Below are 16,848 nucleotides of genomic sequence, written 5' to 3' on the forward strand. Positions count from 1 at the left end.
GGGGGCTGGAGCGGGGGCTGCGGCTGCGGCTGCGGCTGCGGCTGGTGTGGCGGGGGCAGCGGGGGGTGCAGCGGCCCCTTCCAGGCCAAAAGAGAGAGAGATGACAGTTTACCACGTGTGAACCAGTCACGCTCCAGTGCAGCCACTTCCCTGAAGACCCAACACCAGAAGGAACTTCAAGTGGCACCAATTTCATTTCAGATTGGTTGATGAAGGTGAATAATACCTTAAAGGCAGTAATTTGCCAAAAGCTACTATCTGGCATTTTCCATCTGCTCTAAACTGTCAAATACTGAACTTCCAGGAATGCATCCTGAGGAAATAACTGAGGAGGAAGGAGACACAACCTCAGGGACGCTCTCTGCAACACTGTCTAATCCCCACGCACTGAAAGAGCCAGCGCGTGCCTGAGCTGGGGAGCCAGATAATGCCAACGTCTGCCTGGTGAAAGATACTCACCACCATGAGAGATGGCAACAAGCTCACTGGGGAAAGAAAGCATCATGGGGACGCAAGCACTGAAAAGACTGAACAATGTGTCACCCCAGCTGGGCTAACTGTTTCTAGATGGTGGAACCAAAGTGAACCCATGCCTGCAGCACTGAAATAGAGGAGTCCTAATCACTGGTTCACCAGGGAATTCCAAAATTATAGTTTTTTAATAAAATAATTTAGGAAGAAAATGTTTATCTTACTTTAACATCTTAAGAAATAACCGTTTACCTGTTTTTATTTCAGGTATATATTCTATGTGGTTTCTAAACAATTAGTTCAAGCACATCATCGTTACACACCTCAAGAGGAAACTTAAAATACAGGACGAAACGCTCTGATGAGAGCACACTCCAGCAGCTGATGAAAAAACCACCAGCAGAGGGCACACTAATCTCTCAAATAAGGAGGCAGCAGCAACCCCTTTCTCCCCACTACACACTGCAGGAATGTGATCTGACAAAGAACCCAACTTCCTGTTAACCTTCTGAGAATCTTGCAGTGATAAGCGAAGGTATTATCAAAATATGCCGTAATTTTATTAGCAGTATATAGAACATCCTTTACAAAATCTTAATACTGAATTTTTTCATTTCCCCAAAAAATGACAATCACTATCTCCATTTTTCCTATGGTTAAGAAGCAATATTAAGAAAGTTGTCTTTAATCAAGAGTACATTAAGGTTAACGCCCCTGTTCTCTAAACACTCTCCACATCTCAAAAGACTAGAATGAAAAGGTGGAGCCTGTCCTTTGGATTCTGAACCACAAGCCACTCACCTGCAGACTGGGCTGCGTGTGGGTGGGCAGGAAGGGCTGTCCCGGGCCTGGCAGGAAGGGCTGGCGAGGAGGGATGAAGGGCCTCGTAGCTGCAGACCCCGGCTGGCTGAAGTGCAGGAGCCCCACAGGCCCTGGCGGCTGGAGGGCTGGCCTCACGGGCCTCTCTCTGGGGAACACAGGCTGCTGCCCCTGCTGACTGAATGCTGGGCCGGGCTGGGTGAACGGCAACGGGCTGGGCGTGGGCACAGGGTGACCACTGCTGAGGAGCGTGGGAGGAGGTGGCGGTGGCGGGGGACTTCGCTGCTCCAGGAAGAGATGGCTTGGGAACCTCGGCTCACCTGAAACTGAGGGGAGTTGCAACATTACTTACCTCTAGTTAGAACACTCCGCAGCAATCAGCTTTATGTACTGTCCTACTAAGGACAAAAGTTACAAGTGGTGGCTGGGGGTGAGTATCTGAAAAGAACTCTAGGTTTTGCCTGTTTCTAGATCGCTTCCTTCGTTATTTTCTATAGATGACGGCCCCCTTCCTGTGAGGTCTTCACATTTCAGATGCCACTAGTGGCCAATCACAGCATCTGAAATGACAGGCAGGCTATGGCACAGAAACCGGACACTCTTCACAGAAGCTCCGGCTGGGGGCTGAGCGCGGATGAAGCATAAACGTGGCCAGGCACAGGGCCCCACACAGCTCTCTTCCCGTCCTCTGCACCCCCTTTTACCTCCCAAGAAGAAAGGGTCTCGCTCCTGGGGCGGGGGCGGGGCCCTCCACTGGTCCTGAAGAGGAAGCCGAGGGGGCTGGCTGAAGCTGTTGGGGACGGGGCCAGGCGTGTGCTGCGGGAACTCAGGAGGGCCCTAAAGAACAGCAGGAAAACAGGATGGAAGGCGGGAAAATAAACGGCAATGTTCAGAAAGGTGTATCTGTTTTAAGTTTTCCTCTGAAAACATCAAGTAACTGATCTCCTGCAGCCCCACCCCCATCTATATACAACCTCATGTTACAAAATAGGTGTATTTTGTATATCTCTCCCATAATTAAACAGTCAGCCATCAAAATGCAACACCTAAAAATTAATTCAATGTTTGCACAGTACTACAGAACCAGCAGAATATTTTAAGCTTACTGAAATCCACGCAATTATTGACCTCCTTGCCCATTAATCTGAAAGACTAAATGTCTACTTCCAGCGTTCCTGACATTTATCTTCTCAAACATGCTATTCTTTGCTACCTTTCTGAAACGACCATAAGCCACAGCTATGAAGTTGCTTTACTTCAAAAGAAGAAAAAGAAATTGAATGTGTACTGTAACAAAAATCAGCCACGTCTGTTGAAATAGGAAAATGTGAAAATGTTTAGGAAAATGTTTAAGAAACCACATTACTACAAAAGAAATACTACAGTCAGACTCTACTGGCTAAAAACTTTTGAACTCTTACAGATTACCATTTTTCAAGAACACATTACCAGTAAAAATTTACAAAAGAAAAAAAAAACAACCTAAAATTACTTACTTCTTTTTCAGCCAGTATTTTATAATAATTTGCAGCCAGTATTTTACAATAACTTTAAGTGAAATATCATCTATAAAAATTTTAAATCACTATATTATACACCCAGAACTAATATTGTAAATCAACTATATCTTGATTCTTAAAAAGTCATTTTTCAGTTGGTTTTCCAAGTATTTATGGAGAATTTTTAAAAATACATTTACTTTAAAAAAAAATACATTTACGTAAGAAAGCCCCATTTTTTCCTACTTATTTTTCCAGAAATTCATTAACTATATATCCTATCATTTAATAACACTTCATTAAGAATTTCTCAACTTTAAAAAAAAATCACATTTCCCACAAACTTGAAATTCTAATGATTCTCCTGTCCTTTTATTACTAATACAACTAGCGAGTCTCTCTAACTGTGGCATTATATTACAATGTTGAAAACACTTTTGCAAACTACATTTGCTTTCCTTCTCTCTTTAAACAGCTGCTCTATCCACAGTGTTTTAAGGATAATGCAAAATGAACACCAGAATAAACATCACAAACCTGTAAGACCATTGGCTATATGACATCAACAAAACTATATTTAGACACAAACATGACTTCTTCATAGACAGACACAGAGCTATGTGGTCAGAAAGCCGCAAGGATGGAATTCTTGAAGTCTGTGTCTATGTGGGTGAAACCGAGGACACTTTCACCTTACAATGTTTGGCATCTGACGTAAGGGAACATCACCTCTCATTCTAGATAAAGGCACCAATTAAGACACAACTGAAGCATTAAATACTGGGAACTGACAAATGTCGGATTTATAACTGAGAATACATGACCGTATACTCTCAGACTAAATCATCACATTTTTGTACCCCTAATAAATGTACATATTTTTATCACAATGTTAATTTGAAACTTCGAATATGATGCTGTGATATGGATGCTCTTCAATATTTACTCTTCTGCACTAACCCAATACAATGCTGGAAAAGCCTATTTCTACCAGCAGCAGCTATCCTACATGGACACCGACTGGTCAAACCACACTAGGAATCCCCACGGACTCGCCTTCTGCCTTCCACTGCCACTCTTCCCCCCGTTTTAAAACGACTCGTATTTTTGTGTGCAGTCAATGAATATGTAGTGTGCATTTACATGGGTATTTTGTCAAGTAACTTAGAAAGAACAATTATTAATAAAGTATTTATGAAATACAGCACTAGTATCCTGTCTGTAGTTTTACAGACCTTCTTCCTCACATGTAAATGTATTTCAAAACTTTCTGGATGATAACATATTAGCAATCAAGGTCCAATCATTTTTTTTTAATGCTTAAATCATTTTTCTTGGAGTGGCCCAGATAATAAAATTTAAAATTGTCTGCCCTCTGTTTTACGACAAGATTTGACTGGTCATGCTGCTTCCCATCTGTGCAATGTGATACACAAATTAGCAACGCTCACCTAAGTAAAACCGGGGTCCAGCTGCACAGCTTGCTCCTCAGCCTACTATGGAGTATACTTGCCTGTCCCTCCTCCGGAAGAGGAGCACCAAGAGACAGTTTCAAAGAGACCAACACAGAAGGGACAGGTAAGAGACATTAACTACATACACCACAGCCTCAAACAAGGCACTGGGTGTAAAAGGTAAAAGAAACCACTAAATTTAAAGCCTTATAAAAATAAAACACATGAACTTTTCATGAGGTTTTAGCTTACAAATAGTAAAACATTAACACATACCTGAAGACAAGTAAAAAAACCTTTTCAACCTTTACAGCATCCTAAGAAATGTTAGCTCCCTTCAGATAACTGCACGGGGATCACGTGTAAGCCAGTGTGTATGGCCTGCGTCAGGCCACCAGGGCAGGGTCTGCCTGGGTGCAGGCTTGGCGGGGCAGACAGCACCCCGAGAGGCCTCAGGAAAGCCCCGTGGTTGTGGAAGTGCCCGTCGATGGCAGGAGGACGGCTGTGCCAGGAAAGGCCCTCACTCTGGCCGGCCCACCCGTGTGCTGAGAAGTGGGCATGAGACGCCTGGGCTGGACCTGGGGGGGCTTACCGGCGCTGTCACCGGGACCTGGGGTCGATGCCCTGCCTCCCTGGCTAGTCTGACAGCCCCAAGGGCACGTGGTGGGAGACCCGGGGATGAGTGAGGCCCAGCCGGAGTCGGCACCGAGGCTCGCGTCTGGGCACCGTCACAAGAGGGAGAGAGAACCCTCCCTCCTTCCCAGGACTCAGTCTCCACGCGAGAGCCCCTGCTTCCAGTGCACTCCCGCGGGGCAGCAGCAGTGGCCGCAGCCATCGGCACGGGAGTCAAGTCACTCTGTGAAGCTGGCGCGAGCACCTGTGTCGCAGGCAGGACGGGCGGAGACCAGACGTGACGGCCACAGCCTCCACCGCCCCAGCTCCCACCCTGTACGCCTGAGCTCCCCGACTCACGGTGAGGGCAGAGGGACGTGCCCCGCTTCACAGCCAAGGGAATCCAATCACGTGACACTATTATATATTTTATTTTTTAATCACAGATTTTAGTACCCAAGAAAAACAAGTGAAAATACAGTAGGGGAAGTTTCAGTGCATATAAGTCATCAAAATGACTAAATCTGGGGATTCTAAAAATGACACTTTCCCGACTCAGATGTGAAAATCACAGTTTATAACTATTATGCAAAACATGAATTCTGGAAACCATCGCATTTTGTACAAATGTCCACATCCTGACTTCTTCAGGATGTTCACTCTGTGCTTCTGTTTCAACCAAAATGTGAGCCCTCTCATAAGCCCCTGGTTCAGAAACTCCCTCTTCCCTGTCCCTCCTTCACTCTCCTGCCAGTGGTCTGTCCTGGGAGACACTGTGTGCGCCCGGGCCAAGGTTGGCCCCCAAGCCCGCATCCCCACAGAACCCGGCACTGCTGGGTGGAGCTCTACACACGCCACATCAGACCCCTGCCAAGCTTCCCCTTCCTCTTGATGGGCCCAGCAGCATCCCTTGAGGCTCCCTGGCTGCCTGCGACCCTCTCCCATGCTCCTGCCCCTCGAGCTTCCTCCCCAGGTGCACCTCCATCCACAGAGAACTTTCTGCCATGAATCATGTGCTCAAGGCTAATGTTAGCAGTACTCTAGAAATTTTCATTCACATTCTGATACTGCATTTGGCCAGCTTTCACGTAAAAAACACGAACAAGATGCTGAATTACAACAGCAGTTGGAACTATTACACTACTGATTTGCTAACAAGCTTTCAATCTGAACTACGGTTAGCACACTTCAGGACTCACAGCTCATTAGCTGTATCAGTCACTGCTATGCTAGCGAGTTGACAAAAGAGGACAGACATAGAGAAACGGTATCAGAAAGAAGGATGGGAAAAGTAAAAGCGTTTTCTGAGAAAGAGAGAAAGTCCTGTACGGCTATTTCCACTCCGCCCTCAGTGCTGATCCGGATGAACCACGGGAAGGCAGCGGCGCTCATCGGAACGTTTACTGACTTAAAGACTCTCACCGGTCCCCCAAGAAGTAAGACAAAGCTTAACTTCCACTGTTCAGAAGCAATGCTCTCAGAGTCCCTCGTCCAGGGCCTCCTGCACCCCGCCCAGCCCAGCCCACTTCCGCTTCAGTCCCGAGTGGCCACTGAAGGACACACGAGGTCTGCAGTGTTGCTGGCTGTACCGTCAACACCTGGAAGGCGGAACTCAGCCCCAGGTGCCAAAGAATCCTCCAGAGCTGCCGCCTCCGCTCAGCTCCCCAGAAGCCAGCAGTGGCGGATTCTGTCTTGCTTCCCTGATTCTGCTCACAGTTCAGAGAAGCTTGAAGCACTTCCTAACCTTTCTGTCCTGCCTACAAACACAGCTTTCTTCATTACTTAACATGTGAAGTCACAATACTTCACAGCATTTCTCCTATCAGGCTCACATCATGCTGGGAAAACACTCAGGCTTCCTCTGCCATCTGTGGTTATTTATAAACTCTGCCTTTTGTTTATAAATGCACCTTAGAGCCACAAGTCTCACCCCCGCAGATGAAGCTCTGAATGGCACTGGTCATGTGGCTGCTGCAATGGGGCTCTTTACAACCTTCTCTCTCCTTCTGTCACACAAGTGATTTCAAGTCCGCCCAAACCCAGGTTCTCTCATGACAAATTAGGCAAAGTATCCGTGGAGAAACACACTGGCTTTCCCCACTGTGTTAGTAGGAAGCTTGCTACTTTTTGACTTTCACTTTGCAGAGGAGGAGATCAGGGCACACATCCTCTCCTTAACCCCTTCAGCCTTTCCTAAAAGGAAGCAGTCACAGAGTTACAAGAATGAGCTCGAAGGAGACTGATGGAGCTAGTTTTCAGGAAAAATTTCAAGCTGCCTGAGGGTCTCTAAGCACTTTCAGATTTCCTGGGAGATTATTTTGAATATTTCTAACTTCTAAGGACAATTTTCAGAGAAGGCAATGGCACCCCACTCCAGTACTCTTGCCTGGAAAATCCCATGGACGGAGGAGCCTGGCAGGCTGTAGTCCATGGGGTTGCTAAGAGTTGGACTCGACTGGGTGACTTCACTTTCACTTTTCAGTTTCACGCATTGGAGAAGGAAATGGCAACCCACTCCAGTGTTCTTGCCTGGAGAATCCCAGGGACGGGGGAGCCTGGTGGGCTGCCGTCTATGGGGTCGCACAGAGTCGGACACGACTGAAGCAACTTAGCAGTAGCAAGGACAATTTTTGATATTAAACTGAACATATACGGGATCATGAATCTTGCCCCCCTTGGAATCTTCAGACTGTGATTTTCAACTCCCCCCCCAAACCTTCTCTTTTACTGATCAGCCCTGCGCTAACAGCACATACACATGCATTCAGCTGTCCTTTAGCAATACACAGCAAAGCCGCAGAATTCTTTCTGCATCAGTAATATTACCTGGAACTGGAACTTCCAAACGATCCTCCAGCCTAAAGCATAAGTGACTGAGAAAGTGGACTCCAGGGCTGGACTGACAGTCTCGGCCCGTGTCTCCCAGCCCTCCCATTACAATCACACTCACAGCCCAGCACACACCATCAAATCGCTCTGGGCCTCGGTTTCCTGCTCCATAGGACAGGGGAGACGGGTAGGACCCATCTCACAGGGGAAGACGAAGCACACGCAAGCACTGAGGAGCACCCAGCAAGCAGCAGCGGCTCATCATGCCTGTCACTGTCACCCTCCATGGTACTCCTACAGACGGCACTCCCCACAAACACACACGTTACAGCTGTATTAGCTTATTATTCACATAATTAATGATTATATTGGGCTTGTGCTTAGTTGCTCAGTCACGTCAGACTCTTTGTGACCCCAGGGACTGTAGCCCACCTGGTCCTCTGTCTATGGGATTTCCACTTCCTACTCCAGGGACTCTCTCTGACCCAGGGATCGAACCTCCGTCTCCTGCACTGACACTCAGGCTCTTCCCAGGTGCTGACGCCCGAGGGACGCGCGTCCCAGGCCCACACCCATCGAGGACACCACAGCACACCCAGTGCCCGGTGCCGGGAAGCACAGTCGGGGCGGCCGGGAGCCTCAGGGAGGAGAGGGAGGGAGGCAGGCCGTGCTGGCCGAGGAGCCGGCGACTGGCCCCCGGTTCCTGACCCTGGTAGGTTCGGAGCACAGACAGGGCAGTCAGAACAGAGAGCAGCCAAGACCGACAGCCCCTGCCCCCCAACCTAACTTCAGAAGAGCAACATGCTGTAACCTGCACGTAATGATGTCATACGGTTAGAGAGAAGGTAACACGAACCTGGAGACTCGCGTCCGCACCCTGCAACCATGTCCCTACGGTTAGAGAAGAGGGACCTTCCCTGCAGAACAGACGGAAGTGGGAAGTGGGTGGGTACTCTCCAACACGGCTGTGAAGGAGCACAGCCCAGGCCAGTGTCCTCCTCCTCCTGGCTGCAGAGCCTACTGGAGAACCATGCCTCTGGAAAACACATGACGATCCTAAAGCCACATGGCCCCGCGACCACCTTCTGGCAGACGGCGCTCGAGCACAGGTGATGGGGGCCGGCTACAGGCCCACTCAGTCCAAGACAACTTCCAACGGATAGCCCTCCCTCTCTCCCCTCCTGCCAGGGCTGGAGAGAGACCCGGGGGCCAGAGGAAGATGCCCAGAGCGGGACCTGAGTGAGAAATAAGCTTCCTAAGGTGAGCCACCGAGGGCTCAGGGCTGTGGAGTCAGTCCACTCCACTGACGCTCCCATGCTGGGCACTCCGGGGCCGTCGCCATGCCACCTTCACTGGCCAGGGCCAGACATCCCAGCAACGCATGTGCCACCCTGGCAGACGGTGGCGGATTCACCGAGGACTCCCTGCCATAGCCACACATTCTACCCAGGAAGGACAACTCAGGTCGGACTCACACTGCGGAGCCCCGCCCCCGCCCCCGGAGGTCAGGCCAGGGTGGGGGCCTCTGACCGGAAACTCTATGCCAGCCCGGCTCCACCACTCCTGTGCTGCACCCCCCGTGCCCTTCCTAGCCACGCACCCCGACCCTCCAGGCTCTGCTGCCCACACTACAGAGAGCTCCGCTTGGGCAGCTCCTGCTCGTGACACTCTTCTGAGCACTCACCCGCCCTGCACAAAGCACGAGGCGGGAACGCACCGGAGCCAGGCCTCACCCCAAGGACAGACAGGGACGCCCAGCCACAACGCTGCCGACTGCGGGCTGTGAACAGCAAGGGCAGGGGCTTCCGTTCGTACCCCCTTTTCCGTCTCAGTGTCTGACTCGAGGGAGAGCGTGTGCATGCTTTAGAGTCAAGAAAAACAGTAAATTCTAAAGGCAAAAGTCAGACGGCCGTGGAGATTCCACAGCTGGCCTGAATGGGCAAAACAAATTAGGGGTGCTTATCTGATCAACCTGAGACACTGATAAAAGGAGGGAAGGCCACAGATGCGATCTACAGCTTAGAAAGAAACAGCTGACTCAAGCTGAGTAAACAAGGAAATCTCTGCCTTTGGAAGAGGCTCAACAGAGTAACAATGGAGACAGGGGTTTTGTGGGCTTAACCTTGAAACTAAGGGACACTGGCAAGGTGCGGGAGCCTAGGACAGCCAGGTGGGGGCAGCGGGTGCCAGGGAAGGTCGTGGCAGGTCACACACGGGCCCCAAAGGAGAGGAAAGCCACCCTGAGGAGGACAAACGAGGGAGGCCAAAACCGGGACAGAGCCAGCTTAACGATAAACGAATCCTGTCCAACTGGGAAGAAGCCCATTTCCAGGACGACAAACACCTGCAGGAGAGCCAGGTGGAAGCAGAATTGGGAAGAGGGCAGGTAAAACAACAGATGGTTCAGACAGACAGACAGTTGCTGATACTCAACATACACAGTGACAAGGGCTCCCTCTCTGGCGATGTCAGCCAGTGCTGGACGCGAGGCAGACCATCTGGGAAGACGCACAGGCCCCTAACTGCCTCCATTCGCCTCGATGGGCGACAGAACTGGAGTGTGGATATCTAAACAGAAAAATTTTCAGCTCGAAGGTCCCCAAAGCTGCCGACTGTTACCAGTAAGTACTGGCTGTATAAAATACTTTAACAAATAGGTATCGTTAAGCTCACAACACCATTTTTCCCTCACCATTTTCTGTTCTGTTTTGAATACACATGTCACTTTCTTTTTCTCTATTTATACAACTTAACCTCGGACCACGTATTTTGTCCGTGTGGAAAAGCCTGCGCGTTGCTTCCCTAGTATAAACTCTCACCTCTCGCTCAGTAATGGAAGGACAACAGGGTGCCCAGCTGCAAGATCAGCAGACCTGCCTTGAGACAAGACGAGCTGGCTGCTGGATGGGGCGGCCTCAGTGGGCACATGCCTTTGCCTCCTGCTCCTTCTCCTCTTTCAGCCCGAAACTTGGGAAAAAATGACAACACAGAACCGATAACAACAGAGGAAACAATACAGAACTGCTACACCAACCCGGAAGAACTTTCTCTTTTATGCAAAAAATATGACAGCAGGTTTCTAAGTCACTGTTACCCGAGCTGTCCGTTACATGCAGCCTCATTCGCATCCTGGCTGATAACCCTAGTAGCAACTGTGTTTTTCATACACAGCAGAACCAATCGCTTTTCCCCTAAGGGATGAAGAAGCTCAGGTTTACAGGGTTAAACTGAATTAGCCAAAGTCACACTGTCAATGGCAGAAAGCGAAGAGGAACGAAAGAACATTCTGATGAAGGTGAAGAGGAGAGTGAAAAAGCTGGTTTAAAACTCAGCATTCAAAAAATGAAGACCGTGGTCATGGCATCCAGTCCCATCACTTCATGGCAAACGGATGGGGAAACAATGGAAGCAGTGATAGACTTCATTCTCTTGGGCTCCAAAATCACTGGACAGTGACGGCAGCCACAAAAGTAAAAAGACGCTTACTTCTTGGAAGAAAAGCTATGACCAACCTAGACAGCATATTAAAAAGCAGAGACATTACTTTGCCAACAAAGGTCTGCACAGTTAAAGCTATGGTTTTTCCAGTAGTCCTGTACGGATGTGAGAGTTGGACTATCTGCTGAGTGCTGAAGAACTGATGCCTTTGAACTGTGGTGCTGGAGTAGACTCTTGAGAGTCCCCTGGACAGCACAGAGATTAAACTAGTCAATCTCTAAAGGAAATCAACTCTGAATATTCGCTGGAAGGACTAATACTGAAGCTGAAGCTCCAATATTTTGGCCACCTGATGCCAAGAGCCGGCTCACTAGAAAAGACCCTGATGCTGGCAAAGACTGAGGGCAAGAGAAAGGGATGACAGGATGAGATGATTGGATGGCATCACCAACTTGACGGACATGAGTTTGACCAAGCTCCAGGAGACGGTGAAGGACAGGGAAGCCTGGCTTGCTGCAGTCCACGGGCTCACAAAGAGTCAGACACAACTGAGCAAGTGAATACCACCACCAGTGGCAATAAATAGGGCATGAACTCACACTGTCAGATTCCTGGCTTAAAAGTGCTTTCTCCTCTCACACACTGCTTCTCCCGGACCGATCTGTCCTCAGGTACCAAGGTTCCCAAGTCGGGCGCTCTCTTGATGTGAACAGTCATTCAATGATGTCTATCATTTCACAAGTAAAAGGGTAATAAATTACCTCTAGCCAATGCAGGATCTAAGACTATCAGGGAGCTGGAACCTCGCTCAACAGAGTTTCTAGCACTGCTGCCATTCGGCCTTGATCTTTTCATGTAACTGCTCTGCTTTGCTTTCCTTTAATCCCTTTAAAAGTCCAAGGTAAGAAATTATCATCCTCCTCATATAATTCTTATACAAATTGTACTTCCTTTTTGCATCTCTTGTTAATTATATGATGTTATCTATGTTAATCCCATTCAGGAAGAACTGATAACTTTGGTTACAAAAAAAAAAAGATGAAAACTTTGCATAAATTGCTTAGCACAAAGTTAATCGTATAATGCAAAGAATAAAGAGGTTCTAATAGCTATTATGTGACTTATCAGCTTCCCTGAAAGGGTCAGTTGGTATATTTTAGTAAGACTTATTGAATACCTTAACAATGTCATTGAAACTTCGTGAATCTTTCAATAAATTACAGCCTGCTGCTTCAACGTGTTTTCATTTATTAATCTCACTTAAAATGCAAAGAACTATATAAGAAACCAAAAGACACTAAATAATGCCTCTCAGTTAATTCTGATTAAATGGGTTAAATGCAAGGAATAAAGACCACTGGTGACCCCCAACACAATTAAAATTAGAGCCCACTGTCACAATGTTAATCCTCTTATTTCAGTGTTTCCCATAGATTTCTTTTTTCTTTCAGGTTATGCCTTGTTTAAATGTCTACATTCATTTTCCTAGAAGGTACTCGCTTATTTGCAGATGCATTCTAAACATTCCGAAGCACCATATTCCTAGCAGCCAGCCCTAGGTTTCCTACTGGGGTGGGGGCCAGAACTTATATGCGCCATGGTAACATTACTGGTTCAAGGAGGAGCAGGCACCGCAAGTTGTAACACTTCAGTACAAAATACTGCTTCTGAGGAACCTACTAAAGACTATTTGCTACTTTTTTTCATAAAATGAAAAACTCTTTATCCCTGCCTCTCACCCCTCCTTTACCCTTTCTTAACAAGCTCACCCAATGACAGGCCCTACCATACACAGGACTCTCTCCACTGCAGCACTCCTGACAAGCACAATCTTATATGTTATGGTTATGAGTCAACTTACCAGATGCAATTATCTTTCTCCAGTTTACTGAGGTGTGTTTTAATATTTTCAGAAAAAAGGAGAAGGTTCAGCACGATCAAGAGACTCAGACTGACCTGGTTCCAATCCTACCTCCTGCACCAGTTATGTGAACTTGAACCTTTTAGCCTTTCCAAGACTCAGTTTCTCTATCTGTAAAGTGGAGAAAATGATACCCTCTTAAGGTTGTGGAATGCAAGCTTTGCACAAAATCTGGAATACTGTAATTACTCAATGATACTCTTCATTTTCCATTGACCAATCAGTCACTAGTACGTGCTCCAGAAAGACGGTATTTCCTCACTGAATCAAGGACTGAGCACAGCAGCAGGACCAGCTCCATGGACTGAAAGCATGCAGCCTGTTTCAAAACTCTCATCTGAACGTATCTGCCATGTGGCTCACAACCCGCCCTCCTAACTACCCACTCTGACCACAGAGAATTCTGGCCAAACAGCAACTGGGGAGACTAACGGGGGCACACTGCACAAGGAGTACTGCTGGTCCGTGCGGGAGGACAGCCCCTGGCTGCTGTGACAAGGGGTACACGTGTCTCCAACGCACTGCGCTGCGTGCAGGAAGCAGGACCCACAACGAAGCCCGGCACGCAATTCCCTTCACCCACATTTTCAGAAGCAGAAGCCAGATGAGGGTCTGCCAGGGGCTGGGCTGGGAGAGGGCTGCCTACAAGAGGCGGCACACAATGTCGTCTGGGGAGACAGAACTCCTGTCTACGGCAGTGGTGACGCTCCTGTGTGTAGCTGTGAAAGATCAGACTGTGCATCAAAAGGACTAAATTTCACAAGTTAAAAAACAAAACAAAACAAAACCTCTAGTCTTTTGTAAGAAGCGCTTTCAGGGACTTTAAAATAAGGTCACTTTCGAAATTTATCTGAAAAGAACTATGGCTCTTCAAGGACTCCAGGAAAAATAACATTAATTTAAAAAATGGTATGTTTTGCAGGAGAAATCAGTAAAAATAGGACAGAGATTTTCTTTGCATAGAAGTCATTCTAAGACTTTGAAAATTTGTGCTATTGTATTTCATTGGCTGAATTATTAAATTACAGATGGGCAAGTCATACTCAAAGTTTAAGTCTACTCTACAATGGAACTATATATCTCGGGATTTATGAAAGGTATTCAACTCAATTTGACGTTCTTACTTAGCCCAAAATTAAATAAAATAGTATATCACACTTTAACAGTGCAGTTTTTACACTGAGACTTAATGGCTTGACTTGATCTCTTGAGTATTCCTATGGGATCCCAGGTTTGTTAAGAATCCACCTGCCAATGCAGGAGGTGCAAGAGATCCTCTGGAGAAGGAAATGGCAACCCACTGCGGTATTCTTGCCTGGAAATCCCATGGACAGAGGAGCCTGGTGGGCTACAGTCCATGGGATCACAAGGAGTTCAGACTGAGCACACCTGCGTACTCCCTGCCTTCGCGCTACGGGTGTGGACTCCCACCACCGTCTCTCCACTCAGCACACACAATGCACGCTGACAGGGCACGCAGTCAAGTCCACGGGGCGCTCAGCTTTATAGCCACCATATTTAATAGCTGTTACCACAGTGCTAAGCTGCTCCTGTTACTGCTGCAGATGGGAATTCACTGATATGATTAAATTTGATGGTATGATAATGTATGGTAATCATGATTAATCAGAAACCCACTAGCAAATGGAGGATGTTGGGTATTATGTCACCTGCATTTTAAAATGCATTCTCGTGCTGCAAGCCTGACAATGTCTGACAGCGGGAAGAGTCTCCTCCCACAGCTGCCTGCTACTACTCACAGATCTGATCAGAGAAAATGCCCGTCATGACTTCCCCATCTTAAGTGCTAATAATTACAGAGCATTGAAGGCAAGTTGTAAAAACAGTGAGGGTTCAAAAGAAAGACTTCTTTTTCCTAGATGGAATAAAGTCTGGATTCACATCTGCAAGGGCTGTAATCAGAAAGAAATGTAATTTGATGCAGCAGTCTCATCAAACATGATTTGCATGAAACGCCATATAAAACACATCCAGAAGTGTCAATCACCACCACCTGATACCAGGCCCCCTGCTCCATGGAAGCACAGCGCAGTCAGACCCACCTGAGAGGCGCTGGAATCACACGGGAGACACAAATCTCAGCCCCAGGTATCGGGGTCTACCTCACAAAGGCATCACTAAGAAGACTAATTCAAGCTCGGCATGCTAGTCCTTTCTGAACTTAACTTAGTTTTAATTTAAACAAAGATCACTAGGAAATTATTCAGCAGCCAAATTACTAAGTATTTAACTAGCTACCCTGAAATACCAGCCTTGACAGAAACACCAATGCAAAATGAATGAATAGGTTTTAAAATACCCTAAGTCAAGAATCTTCACAATGGGAGTTAAAATTTATCCATACGCTTTATCTGACACTGAAAACAAATTACATTAGCAAAATCTCAAAGCAACACTTCTGAAAATATCATTAATCAACACTCCAGTGTTACTTTAAGTGGACAAACTTTTAAAAACAACAAATCTGAGGACAAATACATAAATGAATAACCATACTTACAGATAAGGAAAGGACTTAAAACTTTAATGACAAAAACATCAGAGACAGCCTCTGTGGAAAGAGAAACCTATGAAACTAACGTGTAAAACACAGATGTTGGAACTCAGAACAGAATTCTAACAGACACAGAAACACAAGCCTACTTGCAGAAAGGTGAACAGTCTCCCCAGCCCCACTCCCCTGCAAAAACAAAACAAAAGAGAAAACCACACTGTCCTGCAAAATCCCACTCAAAGGTCCTGGCAGGAACGGAAACACTTCAGGAGCAGACTGGGGCACGGTAGGTGGCTAGATGCCAGGACTGGACAGGACAGAAGGAGCTGAAAGGGAGGAGGGACCGACAGGCATTCTGAATTCCTGAGCACACGCTCTCTTCCTGTGTCTGTCCGCGATTGTAAGCACTCACTACTTCCAAGGCACATTTTACATTCAGCAGATTAATATTCTGATATGAAAGTAAGCATGAAAAGGATTCATTCTCTGATATGTGTGCTATATCAACTGAGACATATTATAGTTTAAAAAAAGATTCACAATTCTGACCTGAAAAAATAAAATAGTCCTGGGAATAAAGGCTTAAGTGAGAAGAAAGCACTAATGGCTATATCTGTAACTAAAATTAAATACGTGAATCTAATTTTTAGACAGAAACCTAAATGACAAAGCACTTCACTAAATCCCATGCACGAAGGAAGGAAGGAAAAACACCGTCTGGACAGAGGCTGACTTGACACAAGGCGCGCTGGCTCGCTGCTGAGAGCTTGAGCGGGAGTTTCCAAAACGATCAAAAGGAAGGCATCCCTTTCTTAGGATATTACTTTGACATTCAAATCTTTGTTTTTAGAAAATGTTTATTCAATTCTATAAATAAAATTCATTAACAGGAAATTAAAATATTAGTGTTGCTACACTAAGCGTAGCTTGTGTGTGCTCACTCACTCAGGCATGTCTGACTCCTTGACCTCACGGGCTTTGGCCCGCCAGGCCCCTAGAGTTCTCTCTAATTGTTTAATTCTAAGACTGCAGGTATTATCACTTAGTACAGTTTCTAGGCACACTAGTGCTAAATTGAGAATTCTCAAGTTTTTACAAAACTGTCCAACAAAATAGACTATTAAGAAAGTAAAATTGAGGACTTCCCTGGTGACCCAGGAGTTAAAACTCCCCCTGCCAATGTAGGGGACACGGGCTCGATCCCTGGTCTGGGAAGACCCCACGTGCTGCAGGGAAGCCCATGTGCCGCAACGAGTGAGCCCAGAGCAGATCGGAAGCCACACTACTGAG

The 16,848-nt window shown here is 46.9% G+C and overlaps 1 protein-coding gene across 1 annotated transcript in view; it reads right to left on the reverse strand.

Moving 5' to 3' along the window:
• Positions 1–16,848, reverse strand: part of RBM33 (RNA binding motif protein 33) — a 103,280-nt gene that overhangs the window by 32,104 nt on the left and 54,328 nt on the right. Inside the window, exons 11-13 of the mRNA XM_010829358.1 lie at positions 1,995–2,127; positions 1,273–1,616; positions 9–77 (exon numbers count right to left, since the gene is read on the reverse strand). Of these exons, the coding sequence (XP_010827660.1) occupies positions 9–77; positions 1,273–1,616; positions 1,995–2,127 (546 nt within the window). The remainder of the gene's footprint in view (positions 1–8; positions 78–1,272; positions 1,617–1,994; positions 2,128–16,848) is intronic.

Source organism: Bison bison, unplaced genomic scaffold, assembly GCF_000754665.1.
Source record: "Bison bison bison isolate TAMUID 2011002044 unplaced genomic scaffold, Bison_UMD1.0 scf7180017864503, whole genome shotgun sequence".
Lineage (NCBI taxonomy): Eukaryota > Metazoa > Chordata > Mammalia > Artiodactyla > Bovidae > Bison > Bison bison.